The sequence below is a fragment of the Budorcas taxicolor genome, chromosome 5 (genome assembly GCF_023091745.1).
Source record: "Budorcas taxicolor isolate Tak-1 chromosome 5, Takin1.1, whole genome shotgun sequence".
Lineage (NCBI taxonomy): Eukaryota > Metazoa > Chordata > Mammalia > Artiodactyla > Bovidae > Budorcas > Budorcas taxicolor.
In genome coordinates this window covers 2,167,236-2,189,967 of record NC_068914.1, presented here as the reverse complement: position 1 = coordinate 2,189,967, position 22,732 = coordinate 2,167,236, and the positions used below count along the sequence as shown (strand labels likewise).

The window sequence follows — 22,732 nt, the reverse complement described above, 5'->3', positions numbered from 1 at the left end:
AATAGAGCATGAGGTCCATAAGCCTGGAAGGCTTTCCTGATGTAAAGCTAAAAATTTTTTAAATACCTTAAACTACTTATTAGTTCATAATTACAGCAGGCTACACATGGTTCATCATCCATACGTCCTTTTCGGAGTTCACGGCGACTTCAATTTTACATTTAGCTCCCATGACAGGAAGGCCTTCCAGGTCCAGCTGAAACACAGTAGATGGAACGTGTGCTGGCCTGTCTGATAAACGTGACTCAGAATAAGGCCTCTTAGGTTTTAATGTACCTTCCAATACCATCCCCTCATTCAGTTTTCCATACACACAAAAGTAAAAATGGACACTAACTCCAACTTCTTGGTCTTCATTTAATAAGCTGACATACTCATTGAATATTGAGGATGAAATTTTGCCAGAAAAATAAGATCTGCAAGCGTTGTCCCTCTGAGACCTTGTCCCCCACCCTAACCCAAGTCACATTTCCATTCGTTCTTATCCACTAGGATCTATCCAGAGTTAGCAGGTGCTCCTCTTGGATGGTGTACAATCCATCTAGACACCAACCATCCCCTACTTACCAACAGTCAGTTTCCTTTCAGTAAGGAATGCATGCATGCTGTAAATGTCTCTCATCAATTCTGAGTCCCCAAAGGTGAAATAAACCACGTCTCGCTCAGCTACGGCAGCTGCCAGTATCTGTATTAAGGCTGAAGCACAGAGGGAAAACACAGCTATATTATGACACTTCCCATCAGGATACCTTTAGTTCTTTCAGCCAGCTAAATTATAGCTGGCATGCCATAGCTATATCCTGGATTAAAGATTTATAAACCTAATATACACGTTATTAGAAATGGCAAATAGAGGATGAATATAAATCATCTGGTTGTGTGACTTTCCAGACATGCTGCTGAGACTCTCATTAAGCCACGGAACTCCCACATAAGCACCTTCGCGGGAAAACAGAGGAAGGTGCACCTGAAGTGGCACACTGCAGGCGGTACGGTGGTTTCCCCCACGCACATTAATCTGGAACCAGAATTTCTGTGTTTGCTTGCTTGATTTATCTTGCTGCACAGTCACTGGTTTTTTGTATCAAAGGTCTGTGATTTTCCCCGACCAGTGTACTTGGGAGGTTCTGCTTTTGTGAAAGAATGCAAGCAGGCATTCTCCAAATGGGTTGCAGAAGACACCCCCATCCCTTCCGCACTCCAACCTCCACCCAATCACTAGAGCATGGAGTGAATGTTACTGATAACACTGGACATTAACTCCAGTGTGCTAGCATAGGAAAATCATGGAGAAGCCCTGTCCCCAGGAATCAGAGGTACAAATCGCTGAGCCTGGAGTATATTTCCAAAAATCAAATTCCTTTACAATCTTAATCTCAATAGACAAAATTTACTTTAAATACCAAAAATGAACATAGGTACAATAAGTGCCCTGTTGCTAGTAACATATCTTCTCCTTCATAAAAGGGGAGGTGGGAATCAAAACACTATGGAGGATAAATATAATTTTGACTTTTGAGAGCATGTTAATATTGTACATCTTCAAAACATAAAACATGGGAATGGGGAAGAGCTTACAACTGAAAACAAACAGCCTAATTTTATTTAAAAGGAAAAGCACGACAGGGAAAGGAAAAGGGAAGAACAAACGTTAAGAACTGGCCCAAGGAACTTATGAACACAGTATTTGACGGAGATGCCTCAGTCTTGGACAAGGAGGAGAGAACTGCAAACAAACCCCAGACTTCCTTTATTGGATGTGCTTTTACCACAGCAGTCTAGGTGAGACAGTTCTGAGACTATTAATAAAATATATTTCAGGACTGAATAAATGAGTTGCTGTGTTGATGCTGCTGGGAGTTACAGTTCTCAGAATGGAAGAGGGGACATGCAAACATGGAATGGGAAAGACAAAAAGGTACTGTGGTCAGCAACTGGAATGCAAGAAACGGGTGTGCACTCATGGCTTTCAAATATGAACATCTGTGTGTGTGCATTGCTTAGTTTTGTCTGCTGAAAGGGCCAAAAAGAAGACACCCCAGTAGCAGTTAGCATACCTAGTGCCCAGACAGTGGTCTAATACCATTCCCCCTAAAAGCAGCTGGATTCCTCAAGGAATACTTGATTCCATGGTTGGGACAGGATAGGTACAAGATAAACCCAGAATGTTTCATTATACCAGGAAGTGAAGAAGTACTCCAAAACAGATGGGGAAAAATTGATGAGTGCTTGTCCTAAGGATATAGAGGCCAGTTTGAAGGACCATCTATCAGCCAAATCTGGGCGACGGAAACACCAAAATATTATGTATAGTAGTAAGTTACAAATCATTGAAAAACTATCCATTCCTGAGTCCACGATGATAACACCTAATAAGTAAATGGAGAAGGAGGGCTCTTGCTCACACGAGAAGGCTAAAGGCTAACCGGCACGTCTGGAGGGAGCACTGGAACGAGACAGCCCGTCCCCATTCATCACGGTAAAGACTGGGTCAGGCAAAGATCAGTGAAGGACGCTAAACCTACGGGAAAGTTTCACTCAGAGCGCCTTCGCACAGACCACTTATTAACTACAAGGGAGGAAAAAATATCTCCACAGTGGAAAGTCAGATGGTGGCCACAGCTAACGTCACCAGTGGGGCCAGATGGCCACCAAGTGCCTCTAGATGCTGCCGCCTGCGCGCTACTCTGGTCCCGAATGCACAGCCCCACCCTAACGATGAGCGGAGGGCAGACAAGGGCAGCAAACGCTGTGTTCCTCAAACAGGTGTTACTCTCATCACAGGGGACTGGAATGCGAAAGTCGGAAGCCAAGAGATACCTGGAGTAACACACAAGTTTGGCCTTGGAGTACAGAATGAAGCAGGGCAAAGGCTAACAGAGTTCTGCCAAGAGAACGCACTGCTCACCTCAAACACCCTCTTCCAACGACACAAGAGATGACTCTACACATGGACATCACCAGATGGTCAATACTGAAATCAGATTGATTATATTCTTTGCAGCTGAAGATAGAGAAGCTCTATACAGTCAGCAAAAACAAGACTGGGAGCTGACTGTGGCTCAGATTATGAACCCCTTATTGCCAAATTCAGACTAAAATTGAAGAAAGTAGGGGAAATCACTAGACCATTCAGGTATGACCTAAATCAAATCCCTTACGGTTGTACAGTGGAAGTGACAAATAGATTCAAAGCATTAGATCTGACGGACAGAGCGCCTAAAGAACTGTGGACGGAGATTCGTAACATTGTATAGGAGGTGATGATCAAAACTATCCCCAAGAAGAAATGCAAAAAGGCAAACTGGTTGCCTGAGAAGGCCTGACAAAATACCTGAGAAGAGAAGCAAAAGGCAAAGGAGAAAAGGAAAGATATATGCATCTGAATGCAGAGCTCCAAACAACAGCAAGGAGAGATAAGAAAACCCTCCTACGTGATCAATGCGAAGAAATGGAGGAAAACAACAGAATGGGAAAGACTAGAGATCTCCTCAAGAAGATGAGAGTTACCAAGGGAACATTTCATGCAGGGATGGGCACAATGAAGGACAGAAACGGTACGGACCTAATAGAAGCAGAGGTGATTAAGAAGAGGTGGCAAGAGTACACAGAAGAACCATACAAAAAAGGTCTTCACGACCCAGATGACCCGGATGGTGTGGTCACTCACCTAGAGCCAGACACCCTGGAGTTCAAAGTCAAGTGGGCCTTAGGAAGCATCACTGTGAACAAAGCTAGTGGAGGTGATGGAATTCCAGCTGAGCTGGAATTTCAAATTCTAAAAGATGATGCTATTAAAGTACTCACTTAATATGCCAGCAAATTTGGAGAACTCAGCAATGGCCACAGGACTGGAAAAGGTCAGTTTTCATTTCAATCCCAAAGAAAGGCAATGCCAGAGAATGCCCAAACTACTGCATAATTGACTCATCTCACATGCTAGCAAGGTAATACTCAAAATTCTCCAAGCCAGGCTTCAACAGTATGGGAACCGATAACCCAGATGTTCAAGCTGGATTTAGAAAAGGCAGAGGAACCAGAGATCAAGTTGCCAACATCTGTTGGATCATAGAAAAAGCAAGAGAGTTCCAGAAAAACATCTGCTGCTTCTTCATTGACTATGCTAAAGCCTTTGTGTGGATCACAACTAATTGTGGAAAATTCTTAAAGAGATGGGAATATCAGACCACCTGACCTGCCTCCTGAGGAATCTGTATGCAGGTCAAGAAGGAACAATTAGAACCAGACATGGAACAACAGACTGGTTCCAAATCGGGAAAGGAGTACATCAAGGCTGTATATTGTTACTCTGCTTATTTAACTTCTATGCAGAGTACATCATGAGAAACGCTGGGCTGGATGAAGCACCAACTGGAATCAAGACTGCCGGGAGAAATATCAATAACCTCAGATATGCAGATGACAGCACCCTTATGGCAGAAAGCAAAGAAGAACTAAAGAGCCTCTTGATGAAAGTGAAAGAGGAGAGTGAAAAAGTTGGCTTAAAACTCAACAATCAGAAAACTAAGATCATGGCATCTGGTCCCATCACTTCATGGCAAGTAGATGGGGAAACAATGGAAACAGTGAAAGACCGTTTTCTTGGGCCTCAAAATCACTGCAGCCATGAAATTAAGACACTTGCTCCTTGGAAGAAAAGCTGATGAAGCTAGACAGCATACTGTCCTTTGTCCTTTGTCAGTAAAGTAACGTTACTGACTGACAAAGGTCCGTCTAGTCATAGCTTTGGTTTCTCCAGGAGTCATGTCTGGATGTGAGAGTTGGACCATAAAGCAAGCTGAAGGCCAAAGAATTGATGCTTTTGAACTGTGGTGTTGGACAGGACTCTTGAGATTCCCTTGGACTGCAAGGAGATCAAACCAAAATAAAAACTTTTAAAAACTGAACTAGTACTTTTGATATGGCTGAGTATCCCCAGATTTGAGAAAGAATCTAAGATATTATAATACATACAAGATTCTGAATACACGAGTATTTCCTAATTTCCAAACTAATATTTATTGAGTATCCACAACATGTGAGGCACCACGACTAGGCCTCATTAATCTTGGAGTAACTGATCCCAAAATACAGATACATTTTAATTAAAACTGCTCAACCAACTTAACGCAAACATTAAAGCTTCAGTACCATCAATTTTAAAAGGTTCCTAATTAACCTAAACTACATATAAAAATGGAAACCAATGTGCTGTAATCTTCTTCTACCAAGAGGTATTTATCTTTTGGTTTGAATGAAATTTATCTATATTTCCTATTAAGAGGAGAGAACGACCCAAAGAAAGTCCTTCTAGTCTTGTTTTCCCCTCACACACCGAAACACTAGCTCACTGGGCACTTGTCACTTATGAAAATAAAATATTAATAAGAACATTTAAAATGTATCTCCCTATAGTGTTTATTTATTTATTTTTTCCCCCTATAGAGTTTATTTTTTAAATGCTTCACAGGCCATTCTGCCTCTCTGGATAGGCTCACAGAGTTAAGTTTCACAGATCTACCAAAAAAGAGGCTGAATCCTAATAAGCGAATGAATTTACATTACATTCTTATTTCCCATCCGTTTCTGTTTGGAGCACATGATAACAAAAGCATGTGGCAGACAAGCTGGGACCGGAGACTGAAGACCTGAGCTCAGGCCTCACCTTTCTTCCGGCTATCTGAGCTCTAGGACTCTGGCCAAGTCACTTCGCTCTCTTGCCTGTATTTTCCCATCTATGCAAAGAGGAAGTCAAATCAGATCATCCCTAAAGACTCTTTCAGAGTACGGAGTTCCACAGCCTCTACTACAGCTTTTCTTCTTGCATTGGATATTAGACTATAAATACACAGAGTAAATTTTCAGAAATATAACAACCTTGACCTTAAATCCATCAGTAATCACTAACAAAAGATCATTTTAAACAAAACTGTCTTCAGACCTCACTATATCCCCAAGGTCTTTGCACATCTAGACAATTAAGTCTCACCATTTAAGTGAACTCTCCTGCAACACAAGTTAGATGAGAATAAATCACAGTAATAGGATGTGGGGACTGATTCCAAGAATGATACAAAAGCATCAAATTCCTAATTGAAGCACAACTAGGTGCCAAAATAATCACTTAAATTAACCTGCAGGGAGTTTGGTTTTAATTTTCTTTTTGGCATCAATCTTAAGCAATAAAATTTTCAAATAAGTATGAATAATCAAAAAAGCCTTCCCTGGTAGTTCTGACGGTAAAGAATCCACCTGCAATGCAGGAGACCCAGGTTTGATGCCTGGGTCAGGAAGATGCCCTGGAAGAGGAAATGGCAACTCACTCCAGCATTCTTGCCTGGAGAATTCCATGGACAGAGGACCCTGGCGGGTTGCATTCCATGGGGTCACAAAGAGTCGGACATGACTGAGCAACTCACACACACTACACTAATATCAAAAAGCAAGTCATAGTGTCATCTTACAACAAATGAACCAAGCAAAACAATGAGTAAAATCATGGATACCTATACACAGGTATGGTCTGAGGCCATCAACAGGTAACATTAGTAACAACTGCTAACACTGAGCTCTATACTATAGCGTGCTGAATGTTCCAGCAGCTTTTCAAGGATAAGCTTAAGATTCACTAAGATTAACTCAATCCTTGTAAAAGCTGAATAAATATTAGCATTATCTCCATTTTGAAAATCAGGAAATAAGGGCATCAAAAGATTAAGTAACCTGTCTAAGGTCACGGAGCCAGAAAGTGGTGGAGCTGAATCTGAAGTGGGCAGCCCAAGCCAGGGCTCTCCCTCACCCACTGTGGTGGAAAGCTGCCATACCACGCCAGCCTGCTATGCTCCAAGCCAACCTACCATATGTCTGTTAGAAGACTCTCCTCAAATTGTTTACTTACATTATTTAAATACATACTGGCAGGAAGCTAAAATAGTATAGATTTGAAAGTGTTACTCATGTCCTTCTCATGAAACCCAAGTTGTTTTGTGAACTCATGTCTTGATTACTATGAAAGCTCAAACAGCCAACTCTTATTTTCTAATTGGTCTTGCGCTCTGGCTACTGTTTTTATTTTAAGTATATATATATATTAAAGTATCATTATTTATTTTTGGCTGCGCTGGGTCTTTGCTGCTGCATGTGGGCTTTCTCTGGTTGGGGCAAGCGGGGCTACAGTTGTGGCCCACAGGTTTCTCACTGAGCTGGCTTTTCTGGGTGCAGAGCACGGGCTCCAGACGCTTGGACTTCAGCAGCTGTGGCTCGCAGGCTCAGTGGTCACGGTGCACAGGCGCAGCTGCCCTGTAGCCGTGGGATCTTCCTGGACCAGGGATCGAGCTGTGTCCCCTACACTGCAAGGTGGATTCTTAACCAGTGGACCACCAGGGAAGCCCTAGCTACGGTTTCTTATATTGGTACCATGTGACCCTACCAACCACCTCCAATCCTCCAGTGGATATTATGAAGGCCTCAATCTTTGGTGCCTTAATTGTACTCACGTCAAGAATTCAGCCACCATCTCTAGAGTGGCAATTTCCAAATCTAAATCTAGATACGGAGTTTGTGGCCAATAAAGATGACGTTTAAACGCACGGACACTGGACCCTCGGGCGTTGATCCTGGTCTGAATCCTAGTCCTGCCACTTGCCATCCTCGTGACCTGAGGCTATTACCTCCTTGCCTCAGTTACGTCACAAAGACAAAAATGCCTCATACCTAGTAGGCTGCTACGAACTCGTACATCTAAGGAAAGCACTTAGTACAACACAGAACGCTTTCAACATGTTGTCTAATAGCAACCACAGCCACAGCACTGGTTTTTGAGGAAAACAGGCCAAATATGAATGCTGGTTCTGATTGTTGGCTGTGTTTCTTCGGGCAGTTTTATTAGCCTCTGCATAAAACCTTGGTTTCCTCATCTTAAAAATGAGGCCACAGATTGAAGGGTGACTATGCAACATGAAAGGAGAGAATGTAGTATTTCTTAAACCTGGCTGATTATCAGCAACTCCCAGGGAGTTAAAAAAAAAAGCTCCCAGAGCCGTTTTCCAAATCCATTAACTCAGTGGTATCTCTGAAGCCCGGTAATAACCATTCCACTCTCTCCAGACAACTTGAAGGTAACCGGAAAGATGCAAGTACCCCTGCGTTCACTGCGACATTATTTACAAATATGGAAGCAACCTAAGCGCCCATCCATAGGTGAATGGATGCAGATGTGTATTTATACAATGAACTACTACTTGGCCATAACAATGAAATCTTGCGCTACGCAACACCATGGACGGACCTAGAGTGTATTATCCTGAGCGAAGTAAACCAAAGACACAGACTGTGCGATTTCACCTATGGGCTGAATCTAAAAACGGAACACATGGACAAACATAATCAAACAGAAACAACAACAAATACAGAGAACAAACAGGTGGCTGCCGGAAGTGAGGTGGGAGGGGGTCGTGGGTGTGGATGCACAGTGCAGGGAGTACAGTCGGTAATTACGTAAGGTCTTCGCGCGGTGACAGAAGACAGCCAGACTTGTCATGGAGACCGATCTGAAATGTACAGAAACACAGAACCACTGCTGTGCGCCAAGAACTAACAGTGCTGTAGGTCAATCACACTTTAAAAACAGATGCATAGGAAAATATGATCAGATTTCTGGCCACCAAAGGTAGGAGGTAGGGGGAGAGGGAATTAAAGAAGGTCCCCAAAAGGTACAGACTTCCAGTTCCAAGATAAGCAAGCACTACGAATGTAATGAACAACATGATAAAGGTAATTAACGCTGCTGTACATTGTAAATGAAAGTTGCAAGGGAGTATAAATCCTGAGAATTCTCATCACAAGGAAAAAAATTTTTTCTACTTCTTTAATGTTGCATCTATATAAGATGATGGATATTCACTAAACCTACTTGATACTAATTTCATGACGTAAGTCAAATCATTATGTTGCATATCTTAAACTTCATAGTTCTGTATGTCAATTATTTTTGAATAAAACTGGAAAAAAAACACATGCTCACAACAGAAATTGTTGATAACTGTGAAAATAAATTACACAATGAAAATCTTGGAATACTACCCTCAGCAGTCACCAGAGCAAGCAAAGCTGCAGTCTGAAAGGCTTTTTTACACCATAAAGAAAAGAAACAAAATGAACACATTTATAAAGCTTCCCAAATTGTCCATCACAAATGACCAAGGCTTGTGGCAGACCCGGCTTCTGGATTGATGATGTGAATCTACTCATTTATTTTACTTAAGAGAAAAACAGAAAAAAGTGTCTGTCATAAGATCAATAAGTCCAGAGTGAAAAACAGGTTTCCTCAAACAAATTCAGGATGATAAAGAATTTCATAAAATAAAAACCAGAAATTTTTTCTTCTATAGACATTCAAAACACTGAAACTAATAATGTGGTTTTTATTTCTGAATATGAAGAAAATGTCTGTGAAAGTCTTTAGAATAAGGAATAGAAGAAATTTTTTTAAGCATGCCACAAAAATGTAAACACATAAAAATTAACCCCATAGGATAATAGGCTGATCACAACTCAACAGGCTGAAATAAATGAAAAAAAAAAACAGAGAAAAATACCTGTAACATATGTTATTCAGTTGCTAAGTTGGATGACAGATAATTAATATTTCTGAATATACAAAGAGTTATTACAAGCCAATGAAAACCATATCTATTGACTAAAAGCTAAAGGGCAGATGACATGAACAAACAATTCACAAAACAAAAATGACCAATAAAACATATGAAAACTATTGAACCTCAGAGAAATTAAGATTGACAAAACCCTACTGTGGTGAGATTGCCTTTGCAAAGAAGACACTGTAAATTGCTACTGCCTTTCAGAAGAACAGTTTGTGGCAAACATTAAAATATGTTGTATCCCTGTCCTTTGAGTCATTAATTTCACTTCTAGGAATTAACCCTAAGAAAATAATTATGTATAACATATATAAGCAGAAACTTGCTCTGCTTACATAAAATAAACTGTATGAATGGAGAATTGGGGGAATAAACAATGGCATATAGGTACATACAACAGAATATTAAAAACTGTGGGCAGTTTTTGGTGTTGCGAGCCATCATGAGACTACAGGGTTTTCTAGAAGAGGAGGTCAGAGCATAGCATACATAGTGTGATTCCGCTAATGTCAGATGATTATATAAACTGTTACAGAGAAATTCCCAATGAGCATTTGAGAAGGATTTCATCTGTATCTAGTTTAGCTATCAAGGCCAGTTGGCTGTTTTATATTTGCTTCATTTTCTTGTTATTTTGACAACTGTAGTATAAACAATATATCTGTCAGATTTTTGTCCTAGGTTCCTGGCAGGAGCTTCAAAACCTTTGCCATTTCCTGAGTCAAAGCTATGGTTTTTCCAGTGGTCATGTATGGATGTGAGAGTTGGACTATAAAGAAAGCTGAGCGCCGAAAAATTGATGCTTTTGAGCTATGGTGTTGGAGAAGACTCTTGAGAGTCCCTTGGACTGCAAGGAGATCCAACCAGTCCATTCTGAAGGAGATCAGTCGTGGGTGATCATTGGAAGGAATGATGTTGAAGCTGAAACTCCAATACTTTGTCCACCTGATGCGAAGAGCTGACTCATTTGAAAAGACACGATACTGGGAAAGATTGAGGGAAGGAGGAGAAGGGGACGACGACAGAGGATGCGATGGTAGGATGTCATCACAACTCAATGGACATGGGTTTGGGTGGACTCTGGGAGTTGGTGATGGATAGGGAGGCTTGGCGTGCTGCAGTACATGGGGTCACAAAGAGTTGGACACGCCTGAACAACTGAACTGAACTGAACTGAGTGATAGGGTGTTTGTTATGCTGGTGAGAGTGACTGCCAGTGGGCCTCTAACTGCTTGAGGATTGCACTTTGAGTCACTGAACTCTAGGGAGAGGGGAACTGGAGCATGGCCAGGGATGACCAATGGCGCCCATGTAATGAAGCCCCCCTAGAAACTCTGGACACCAAAGGTCGGTGGAGCTTCCTAACAAACACATTCATGTGCTAGGAAAGTGATATGCTTTGACACCGCAGGGGCGGGGCACGGAGGCTCTGTATTCCCTCCCCATCTCACCCTATGTATATGCTTTGTAACACAGTTGTCACAGCACCTTCCTGGGTTCTGAGTTCCTCAGAGGCTTGAGGGAGCTTCCCCACTGGCGGCTGGCTGATCAGAGGTGCAGGTGGCCCTGCGCAGGACAGCCGAGCCTCAGACTTGCAGCTGGAGCCTGAAGCGGGGTGGTCCAGCGGGGGATGCGTGCCCATGCCCTGCGGGGTCTGCACTGACTCCAGGGCATGTCCGGGCTGTCCTGCAGCGCCCTCAGCTGTTTCAGACCAGCCGGGCTGACACAGAAGAGCAGCCTTCCTACGTAACAGTAAAATACTATTTGCTATAACTGATACTCTTGAGAGGAAAAAAAAGTCATAATATGATAAATAACCAGTAGCTCTGTTGATAGGTACAAACCTAAAGTGCGAGAAATGTTTATCCTTCTTGAGTACCAAATGCCTCCTCACGCAGCTCTCCCATGCTGTATGCCCACCCATCATGCGCCTCTACTGAAGCACTCATTTCTCTGTGCTGTGTTTGTCCAGGCCTCTCTCTCAGATGCTAGACTGTGAATTCCAAAGCAGAGACCACACCTTATCCACCGCTGTATTCTCAGAACCTACCACAGTGCCTAGAGAGTGGCAGACATGCCCTAAGTCTGGTGAATGAACAAGGCACTCAGTGAAACAGCTCTGTCCGTAAAACTCACTATCGTAAAGGAATGGGCTTGCATGGGTGGTTTGGGTTGAAACTTCATAGTCATTTTGGCCTCTTTATTCAACTAAATGCTGTGTCTGATAGATCAGAGAGATGTGACCTCTGCAGGGAATAAAAATATAGATTTAAACATAAAAATACAGATTCCTGCATATACAATAAAAAAACGATGGTATCAAATATTCTTTTTCTTTTCTTTTAGATTTTTGTGGTCTATTGGTCCAGATCAATAGAAATCTGGTTAGAAGGGCTAACTCTATTCCTTAGTCAAAAAACCATTATCCTTCTTATAACAACGGACTCACTCACCTTTTAGTCTAGCATCACCCCCAAAGGCACCACAGCCCCAGTTTCCTGTGGCCACTGCAGACAGGTTCTCTGAAGAAACTCCAGGACGAAGAAATCCACAGTAAGCCTGAACAGTGAAAGGAACATCAAAGCAGTGTGAGCAACTAGACACTAGCAGTGCTTCTGACTGATGTGCTAGGACCAGTGTCCATCATCAAGCTTACGTTCTCTCTCTCTCTCTCTCCTCTCTTTCCTAGGGGCCAAAGGAGACGGAAAAAAGAAAAAAATCCTGGGATTACACAAGGAAGAGAGTAAGAAATGACCAGTTCTCATTACTGATTTGCTTTGATGCTGGGCAAATCAAAGCCCTTAAGCCAATACGGGTCTCAGTTGTCCCCCTTCCCCAATTCAAACAAATACAAATGAAAGTATCAGAGATATTTCAAGAATTAATGGGATTCCAGTTACGAACTATGGGGACTAATGGACAGAAAGGCATTTAAGACAGAGTTTTATTTGAAAACTTTTGATTACTATTTTTCATCACAGTAAAGAGTTATTACTATTAGGCTTCCTCAGCTCTCTCTCTGAATTATTGGGACTAGATTAATAACTGTGGTTAGCTTTTAAATGTGCTTCTTGCCACTGAAACACTTAAGCGACTATATATAAAATGAGTCCCTATATATAAAAGGGACTCCTATGCCTGGCTATAAGATAACCTTTAATATCCCTTCCAGCTCCAAGACTCTAGTTTCACAGCTGTATTTTAAGCTAGATTACTTTATTTTAAAATTTTCCAGTTACCTGCAAAAAGCACAGTATATCCTGAGGATGCTGGCTGCATATTAATTAAATGAACAGCTCATTTTATATTTGAGAAGATCACAGTTTAAGGCCCTAGAGTTTCTGATTTCCATTTTTTTGCTGTCAGGCTAGTTGGCCTTTCTGCCTCCTAAGGGTTCTTAGTTTTCTGAAACCATCAGACTATGTTAAGAAGTTTAATATAATAGCAAAGCAAATATCCCCTGGGCTTTCTCAAGTACCAAGCAAAGCCTAAAATATATCTTATGTATAACAGTAAATAAAATAAAAAGAACAATGTGTGACAGATGTTCCCAGAGAAAAACCAAGGATAAAGAAAGATGCCTCTACAAAACCCACACGTAATACTGTAAACTGCTCTCTGAAGTTGCTACAAAGGTATAAAAATTTATTTTACACACTGTCTGGATGGATTAACAAGGCTATTTCTTCCACCTCCTCATAGGCTGTAAATCCTGGCAGATATTAATTATAAGTTGGTACCAGACCATTATTCAATGCTGTGGTACAGAGCTTACGCTAGAACTCACAAATTACCTGTATAATCAGATGCACAGAGCTTTTGAAAATCTCTTTCAGGTCAAAACTATCAAAGAGCTCAATTTTTTTTGAGCAGGTTCTTCTTGAAAGATACAGATTCTCTGCCTTTATGCCAACAAAGGAATAGACCTTCTGTCAGAATAGACATAACTTTGCCACTTGCTTTCCTGTCAAATCCTTCAAACATGCCTAGATGAAGAGGAAAATTTCTTAGCCTCCTAGTTAATGTTTTCTATTTTATGCCATCAGAACGACTTTAGTCTCTTCCAATACTGCTATCTCTACGTATCTGGGCTAAATTTTCTTTAAAATAAGCAAAAATAGCTTAGTGAAACTAAAGCCAAACAACAGAGAATTTGAAATATTTAGATTATCCGAAGCAAAATCTAACCAGCTTTACTAAAAAAAAAATCAGGAAAAATGGCCCCAACAGAAACAAACTATAAAACTGAAGTTATCCTGCATTTGCTGTTTTGATCGAACAAAATAAAACTTTAAAAAGGTAATCAGATAGAAATTAAATGATGTGAAATACTTGTAAAACAGGGAAAAGAATAACTAATGATTAAATACAAAGTTCCTTTTTATAGAGGTCTAATTGATTTATTATATTAGTTTCAGGTATACAGCAAAGTGATTCAGTATTTCTACAGATTACACTCCATTAAAAGTTATTACAAGATAATGGCTATAAATTCCCGGTGTTGTCCTATATATCCTTGTTGTGTATCTATTTTATATAGCTTGTGTCTCTTAATCCCATGACCCTGATGCGCCCCCCCATCCCTCCCACTCCCCTCCGTACCTATTTTATATAGCTTGTGTCTCTTAATCCCATGACCCTGATGCGCCCCCCCATCCCTCCCACTCCCCTCCGTACCTATTTTATATAGCTTGTGTCTCTTAATCCCATGACCCTGCTGCGCCCCCATCCCTCCCACTCCCCTCCGTAACCACTAGCTTTGTATCTGTGAGCCTGTTGCTGTTTTGTATACACAGATTCCACATATAAATGGTGCTGTGCTGTGCTTGGTCGCTCAGCCGTGTCCGACTCTTTGTGACCCCATGAACTGTAGCCGGCCAGGCTCCTCTCTCCATGGGGATTCTCCAGGCAAGAATACTGGAGTGGGTTGCCATGCCCTCCTCCAGGGGTCTTTCCAACCCAGGGATCAAACCCAGGTCTCCTGCATTGCAGGAGGATTCTTTACCATCTGAGCCACCAGGAAAGCCCCCATATAAGGGATATCATATACTATTTGCCTTTCTCTTATTTCACCAAGCATAAATACTCTCTAGGCCTATCCACACTGCTGTGCAAGGGGAGAGCTCCTTTCTGTTTAATGGCTGGATAAGGCTTCATCGTATACATTATCCATTTGTCTGATGGTGGGCATGGCACTCGGGTTGCTTCCATATCTTGGCTGTTGTTACAGAATTCTTTTATTGTGTTTAAACCAACCACTTCCAAGGTCAGCAATCAGAGAGGAGCAGCAAGCTCCTCTGAGTCCCCTTTAGAGGGACAACCCTTGCTTCTCTCCATTCCCCAGTAAGGAGAGAGATCCCTCACATGTCAGAGACCAGGACAGGGGCACTAATCAGGATTGTAACTGAGCTTCTTTGGTAAGAAACAAAGATCAGATAGTGACAGAGACGGCAAAAGAATCGTCAAGTTCTTTCTTCCTAGGGGAATGTGCTAGGAGTTCTCAGGAGCTCCACACTGGCAGCAAATTTCTCCCCACATGAGCTAGAGCACTTGAGAAGATTAATCAGAGCAGTAAAAGAGACCTTGCTCACTAAATTCTCATCACAGCCTGACCTAACATTCACCATGACAGAGCTATTCATTTTTTACTAATTAATAAACTACTTAAAAGTGGGGGAAAGCAGCAGCATTCAAACCTCAGTAAGCAGAAGATACCAATAAATACTCCTGGCTCAGAATGGGGCTTCCCTGATAGCTCAGTCGGTAAAGAATCTGCCTGAAATGCAGGAGACCCCGATTCAATTCCTGGGTCTGGAAGATCCGCTGGAGAAGGGATAGGCTACCCACTCCAGTATTCCTGGGCTTCCCTTGCAGTTCAGTTCATAAAGAATCCACCTGCAATTCGGGAGACCTGGGTTCAGTCTCTGGTTTGGGAAGATTCCCTGGAGAAAGGAAATGCTACCCACTCCAATATTTTGGCCTGGAGAGTTCCATGGACTATGTAGTCCATGGGGTTGCAAAGAGCAGGACATGACTGAGTGAATGAGTTTTGATGGGACGTTAAGAAGAGAGGGAATTTTGCGGTCCTGAAGGATGCCAAGGGGAGCCTTGAGAAGCAAGTGGCAGGAGGAAAATACTGGTATCTAGTATTAAAAACTAGCGCCCAGCTGGGAAGTGGTAAAAAGACATGGGGAAAGGAAGCCAAGAAACTGAAAAAGGAAACAAAGAACAATTTTCAAAACCTACAGGCCCAGAACTGGGCCCAGGAAACAGACTGTATTCAGGTGAATATTCTGTGCAAACATCCCTGCGACACACAGGCACCAGCATACGGGCTGAAGCGGGACTCAGGCTGCAAAGCCAACTCTAGCCGGCCTAAGAGAATACAATTAAATCACGTCCTTCATTATAACGTAAATACATCATACTGTTTTCTAGATTAATGATTTAATTATTGTCCTAAGGAGTTGTTTATATTAAGTCAATATAACATATCTGTCTAACAAACTAATCCAGAGTTCATACTGATAATGATTTTATGTTTTAGAATACTGTGATTTCCTAAAAACAAACATAGAAAGTGCCTAAAGGGATGTCCCTGGTGGCCCAGTAACTAAGACTCCACGCTCCCAACGCAGAAGGCTTGGGTGTGATCCCTGGCCAGGGAACTTGACCCCACATTCTGCAACTAAGAGTTCACAAGCCACAGCTAAGGCCCAGTTGTTGTTCAGCCGCTCAGTGGTGTCCAACTCTTTGCAACCACATGGACTGCGGCATGGGATTTTTTAAAGTGCCTTTAGAATCTTTTAAAAGACAGAAATGGTGTGAACCTAAGAGAGGCAGAAGATATTTAGAAGAGGTGGCAACAATACATAGAAGAACTACACAAAAAAGATCTTCACGACCCAGATAATCACGATGGTGTGATCACTCACCTAGAGCCAGACATCCTGGAGTTTGAAGTCATGTGGGCCTTATGAAGCATCACTACAAACAAAGCTAATGGAGGTGATGGAATTCCAGTTGTGCTACTTCAAATCCTCAAAGATGATGCTATGAAAGCGCTGCACTCAATATGCCAGAAAATTTGGAGAACTCAGCAGTGGCCACAGGACTGGAAAAGGTCAGTTTTCATTCCAATCCCAAAGAAAGGCAATGCCAAAAAATGCTCAAACTACCACACAATTGCACTCATCTCACACACTAGCAAAGTAATGCTCAAAATTCTCCAAGCCAAACTTCAACAGTACGTGAACCGTGAACTTCCAGATGTTCAAGATGGATTTAGAAAAGGCAGATGAACCAGAGATCAAACTACCAACTTCTGCTGGATCATCGAAAAAACAAGAGTTCCAGAAAAACATCTACTTCTGCTTTATTAACTATGCCAAGACTTTGACTGTGTGGATCACAACAAACAGTGAAAAATTCTTAAGGAGATGGGAATACCAGACCACCTTACTCACCTCCTGAGAAATCTGTATGAAGAAGCAACAGTTAGAACTGAACATGGAACAACAGACTGGTTCCAAATCAGGAAAGGCGTACATCAAGTCTGTATATTGTCACCCTGCTTATTTAACTTAAATGCAGAGTACATCATGAAAAATGCTGGGCTGGATGAAGCACAAGCTGGAATCAAGATTGCCAAGAGAAATATCATAACCTCAGATACGCAGATGACACCACCCTTATGGCAGAAAGCAAAGAAGAATTAAAGAACCTCTTATGAAAGTGGAAGGACAGTGAAAAAGTTGGCTTAAAACTCAACAATCAGAAAACTAAGATCATGGAATTGGGTCCCATCACTTCATGGCAAATAGATGGGGAAACAATGGAAACAATGACAGGCTTTACTTTGGGGGGCTCCAAAATCACTGCAGATGGTGACTGTAGGCATGAAATTAAAAGATGTTTGCTCCTTGGAAGAAAAGCTATGACCAAGCTAGACAGCATATTAAAAAGTAGGGACATTACTTTGCCAACAAAGGTCCATCTAGTCAAGGCTATGGTTTTTCCAGTGGTCATGTATGGATGTGATAATTGGACTATAAAGAAAGCTGAGCGCCGAAGAATTGATGCTTTTGAACTGTGGTTTTGGAGAAGACACATGAGAGTCCCTTGCACTGCAAGGAGATCCAATCAGTCCATCCTAAAGGAAATCAGTCCTGAGTATTCACTGGAAGGACTGATGCTGAAGCTGAAACTCTAATACTTTGGCCCCCTGATGTGAAGATCTGACTCTCTGGAAAGACCCTGATGCTGGGAAAGACTGAAAGCAGGAGAAGGGGATGACAGAGGATGAGATGGTTGGATGGCATCACCAACTCAATGGACATGAGTTTGACTAAACTCTGGGAGTTGGTGAAGGACAGGGAGGCCTGGCGTGCTGCAGTCCAAGAGGTTGAAGAGCCAGACACTACAAGTTCAAGATCAGGGTGTCCACGTGTTTGGTTTCTTCTGAGACCCTCTCCTTGGCGTGCAGACGGTCACCTTCCTGTAGACCCACCCACACATGCTATTTATTCTGTGTGCGTGCACTCCTGATTTTTTTTTTTCCCAGACTGAGCGACTGAAGAACCTTTTAGAAGAGAATAAAGTAATATTGTCTTAAAATTATTCTTAGATTCAGTAACAATTTTATAAATTTCTTCTCTGTAAATTTCTTTTATTTGATTAAGTGACAACTGTACAAAGATGTTTAAAATGAAAGTATTAGTTGCTCAGTCGTGTCTGATTCTTTGTGACCCCATGGACTGTAGCTGGCCAGGCTCCTCTGTCCATGGGATTCTCCAGGCCACAATACTGGAGTGGGCTGCCATTCTCTTCTCCAAGGGATCTGCTCAGCCCAGGGGCTGAACGCAGGTCTCCTGCACTGCAGGCAGATTCTTCACCATCTGAGCCACCGGGGAAGCTCCACGAAGATGTTCACCGCCTTGTATATAATAAGGAGAACCCTGGGACCACCATTAGTTTAGTTAAAAAACTAATAGCTAAGTCTTAGTATATCAGCTAAGTCCTCATATGTCAATGCAACCAATTTTATGGCCATTATCATATTATTATGAAGATCATTAGAAAGTATGAAAAATGTGATTAGGATAAATAAATACAATATTTCTGTCACTCTTGAACACATTTATATGAAACAATATTTGTGTGGAAAGTCCTACAAAAATGAAAACAATTATTTGAAATGTAAAATTATAGATGATATTTTGTCTTTAAAATAACTGTAACCTTAGTAAATGGATGTTGCCTTTTCAAGATGCAATATAAAATGAAAACATCATTTAGACCTTAGATTTCCCATGTATGAAATCAGAGATTAGATTATATATTTCTATGGTTATTCTGATTCTATACATTGAGAAACTGAAGGGAAAACTCACTAAAAATGATACATTTTGAACCAATATTCCTGAAAAGTAAAGTAACAGAATTCAAGAAAAAATTATAAATGATCAGATATTGAACTTCTTTGAACTGTTAACAGCGAGGACTGATCGGTTTTGTTAATCAAGCACTGTAACAATCCACTCCTGAATTTGGTGATAATAACAAAAACAGCAAAATCAATACATTAGTTTTTAAAAGGGAAGTGGTGATTTCCTGCCCAGATGGTCTCCTCACTTTGTTAAATTTCTGATCCAGATGACTCCACGGAATATATTCGTTACTTAATCTTATTGGATTGAGTCTAACATGGCTAAACACAACTTTCCACAGACGATTTCTTTCTTCCTTTGCTGAGCTATTTGTTACTTTTACATCCTGAAGTCATAAATCGTTTCAATCCAAAGACAGTTCTCCTAGAGCATGTTATCTAGCTGACCTTTCACAGGTTTAAAACACAGCTTCACTGTATCAGTCAGATGAAAGGAGTCTGACTCATCCCTTTAAAAACCGGCTCTTCTCGTCATTCATGATCTGGGTCCAGTAGGCCGGGAGGAGCCTGGATAGAGCCAGTTGTTTCCAGAGATGATAAAGCGCTCTGTGGGCCTGCCTTTGGGCTGCTATCTGTTGTGTGTGTCTGTCCTCAGTCGCTCAGTTTTGTCTGATTCTTTGCAACCCCCGGCCTATAGTCGACTCGGCTCCTCTGTCCATGGAACCTTCCAGGCAAGAATATAGGAGCAGACTGCCACTTCCTCCTCCAGGGGAATCTTCCCAGCCCAGGGGCTCCGCCCATGTCTCCTGCGTTGTCAGGCAGATTCTTTACCACTGCACCGCCGGGGAAGCCTGAGTAATGCCTAAAAGCAGCAAGCCGCTGGAGCTCAGAGACCACTGCACCACCGGGGAAGCCTGAGTATCGCCTAAAAGCAGCAAGCCCCTGGAGCTCAGAGACCACTGCACCGCCGGGGAAGCCTGAGTATCGCCTAAAAGCAGCAAGCCCCTGGAGCTCAGAGACCACTGCACCGCCGGGGAAGCCTGAGTAATGCCTAAAAGCAGCAAGCCACTGGAGCTCAGAGACCACTGCACCGCCGGGGAAGCCTGAGTATCGCCTAAAAGCAGCAAGCCCCTGGAGCTCAGAGATCCACACTGAATTCTGACGGTGAAAGCTGGTCTATTGCTTCATTTGGAAAAATGGAGTTTTTCTGTTCCTGTCTAGTTTCTTTCTGGCATACAGAAAAAAAAAAAAAAGCACTGTACAAGTTATCTCTGAAGTGATTTAATACAGAGTTCTGCTTTAAACCTAAGTTTACAAAACCCAGTGAGATGTAAAACATTTAATTTACTATGCTCTCCAAGTTGTGGTATCATCAGTTAGCCATGGGGAATTAAAAATGAGAATATTTATTTATGTCCAGGGTTATATCTGTAAAAGTGAATGATCCAGCTCCTGCAGGAAAAGTATTTGTGGGAATATAAATATTATCCATTAAAAAAAAAAGAACCTTGGAATGTGTGTTAATGTACAATAATGGTTAAATACATTTCCTTTTCATACATGTCCCTCTAAGCTTTCCATGTATTTCTTGACATAACAAAGTGCCACACAGACTATGTGAGTAAAACAACAGACATTACTCTTCTCAGTTTAGGAGACTAGAAGTGCAAGATCAGGGTGTCCACGTGTTTGGTTTCTTCTGAGACCCTCTCCTTGGCATGCAGGTGGTCACCTTCATGTAGACCCACACATGGTATTCATTCTGTGCTCATGCACTCCTGGTTTTTTTTGTTTCGTTTTTTTTTTTGGTTTGTTTTTGTATGACCTAATCTCTTCTTATAAGGATACCAGATTGCATCAGGGCCTCCCTGGTATCCTAGGACCCCCATTAGCCACTACTTCTACTATCAATGACCATGTGACCCATTCACAAACACTTTTGATGAAAAGCTAAATATAAATCTTATTCTACTTGATATGCTGTGTAATAAAAACACCATGTGCTTGGAGACAACTGCTTTAAGCCAAGAGTTTAGGCAGTGAAAGCAGGCTCACATTTAAAAGGTACCTAAAAGATATTCCTTAGTATCATGAGTCATATAAAAGAGAAATTATAACTGCTGACATATCAAAGAACAGTCTTTTGGGACAGCTTTTCTGAGGGATTAAAGAAAAATGGAATCTGTATGTAAGTTCAATTTCGGAAAATAATGCATTTACTCTTCAAACTTTTTATGGGATCCCTTTTGAGAACTTCAAATGTTAAAATAACCTAATTGTATATTTAAAAAATATGTTCAACAGCAAATTAGATCCTCAAGTACATTAGGATATAAGATAGCAAATGTAATTATATTGGAAATATCCCCTAAGTTTTAAGCATAGTAAAAGCCTATCTGGATTATTTGGCTATTTTATAAACCACACGCAAGGTAAGGTACTTGAGCTGGGATTAGCAGAGCACCACACAGAGGCCACTCCTGTGGTTAGACCCAGGGAAAAGATGTGAAGATGATATACAGAGGGCCACACACGCCAGTCCAGCAGCACTCCCAGCTCCCTTGCAGCGGAACACCCGGTCGGCCCTCATTACCAAAAGCCTATGTAGGGACTGGCACATGGGGGGCATGCAAAACACACGCCTTATCTAAGCAGAGAGTTTCATGACCAAACCCTATTCATGGAAGCTAAAAAATGGTTTTCAGAATTGGGTCAGTCTTGGCCATGAGAGTAATTTGAGGAACTAAAGAAAAAAGCGACAGTTTTGGTAAGGCCCTATCTACCTAGAGAACAGAATAAGAATGCTATTGTAAGTTAGTTTATTTATTATGGTTAATTAGTAAAAACCTGAACTAACAATAGGTCTAGCTCATTTTTATATTTCTGTAACACAATTAAAAAAGAAAATGATTACAGGAAATAAAACTAAGCACAGAAAGCCATATATTCCATCATAAATATGTCAAATTGCCAAATAAATAATTTACATGACTCGTACCAATATGAGAACAACAGTGACTTCACTTTCATGGTTTATCTGTTTTAATCCTGATAGCATACCTTGCAGAGAAAGTGTCATTGGGTAGGTCTGAAAAAAACTTTCAAGGTTCATTCATTTCTATATCGTTTTAAAATAATAATGTTCCAAAGCAGCTAAATGTACTTGATGAGATAAATGCATGTGTGGGGCTTAATATCAAGCAACAGTCTATCTGGCATCAGTCATCAAACAATTACAAAACGGAAAGCATATCCTGTACAAGCTGACAGACCCATTAACTCAGGAGCGCTGTGGGCAAACGTCCTGACGCTGCAGGAGTTACCAGAGAGCATTAATTCAGCATTAATAAAACGGCAGCAGATAGATGCAGCTGCCAGACGGACGGAGAAATAAGGTTACTGGCCTTGTTAAGCTCCCGTCTGATCTTCTCGGGCGCAAACTGGTCGAGGTAGCGTCGGAAGTGCAGGGCGTCGATGGCAACGATCTCAGTGCTGCGCCGCTGCCAGTCGTCCCTGGGGCAGGACAGATGGGGGCGAGGAGGAGTGGGGAAAGACACTCAGCCGACAACAACCCCCGCTAGGGCAGGGTCGGGGACTTCGGCGGGGTTAATACATTACAAACCAACGAAACAATGGCTTTATATCTCAGCAAATCAGGACGTCCAAGGCACACGTATTGTGGAGT

At 41.7% G+C, this 22,732-nt stretch overlaps 1 protein-coding gene across 2 annotated transcripts in view; it reads right to left on the bottom strand.

Moving 5' to 3' along the window:
• Positions 1-22,732, bottom strand: part of PARG (poly(ADP-ribose) glycohydrolase) — a 118,024-nt gene that overhangs the window by 1,254 nt on the left and 94,038 nt on the right. For both annotated transcript variants that reach the window (XM_052640046.1, XM_052640044.1), the window contains exons 15-17: positions 22,452-22,560; positions 12,113-12,218; positions 568-696 (exon numbers count right to left, since the gene is read on the bottom strand). In XM_052640046.1, the coding sequence (XP_052496006.1) occupies positions 568-696; positions 12,113-12,218; positions 22,452-22,560 (344 nt within the window). The remainder of the gene's footprint in view (positions 1-567; positions 697-12,112; positions 12,219-22,451; positions 22,561-22,732) is intronic.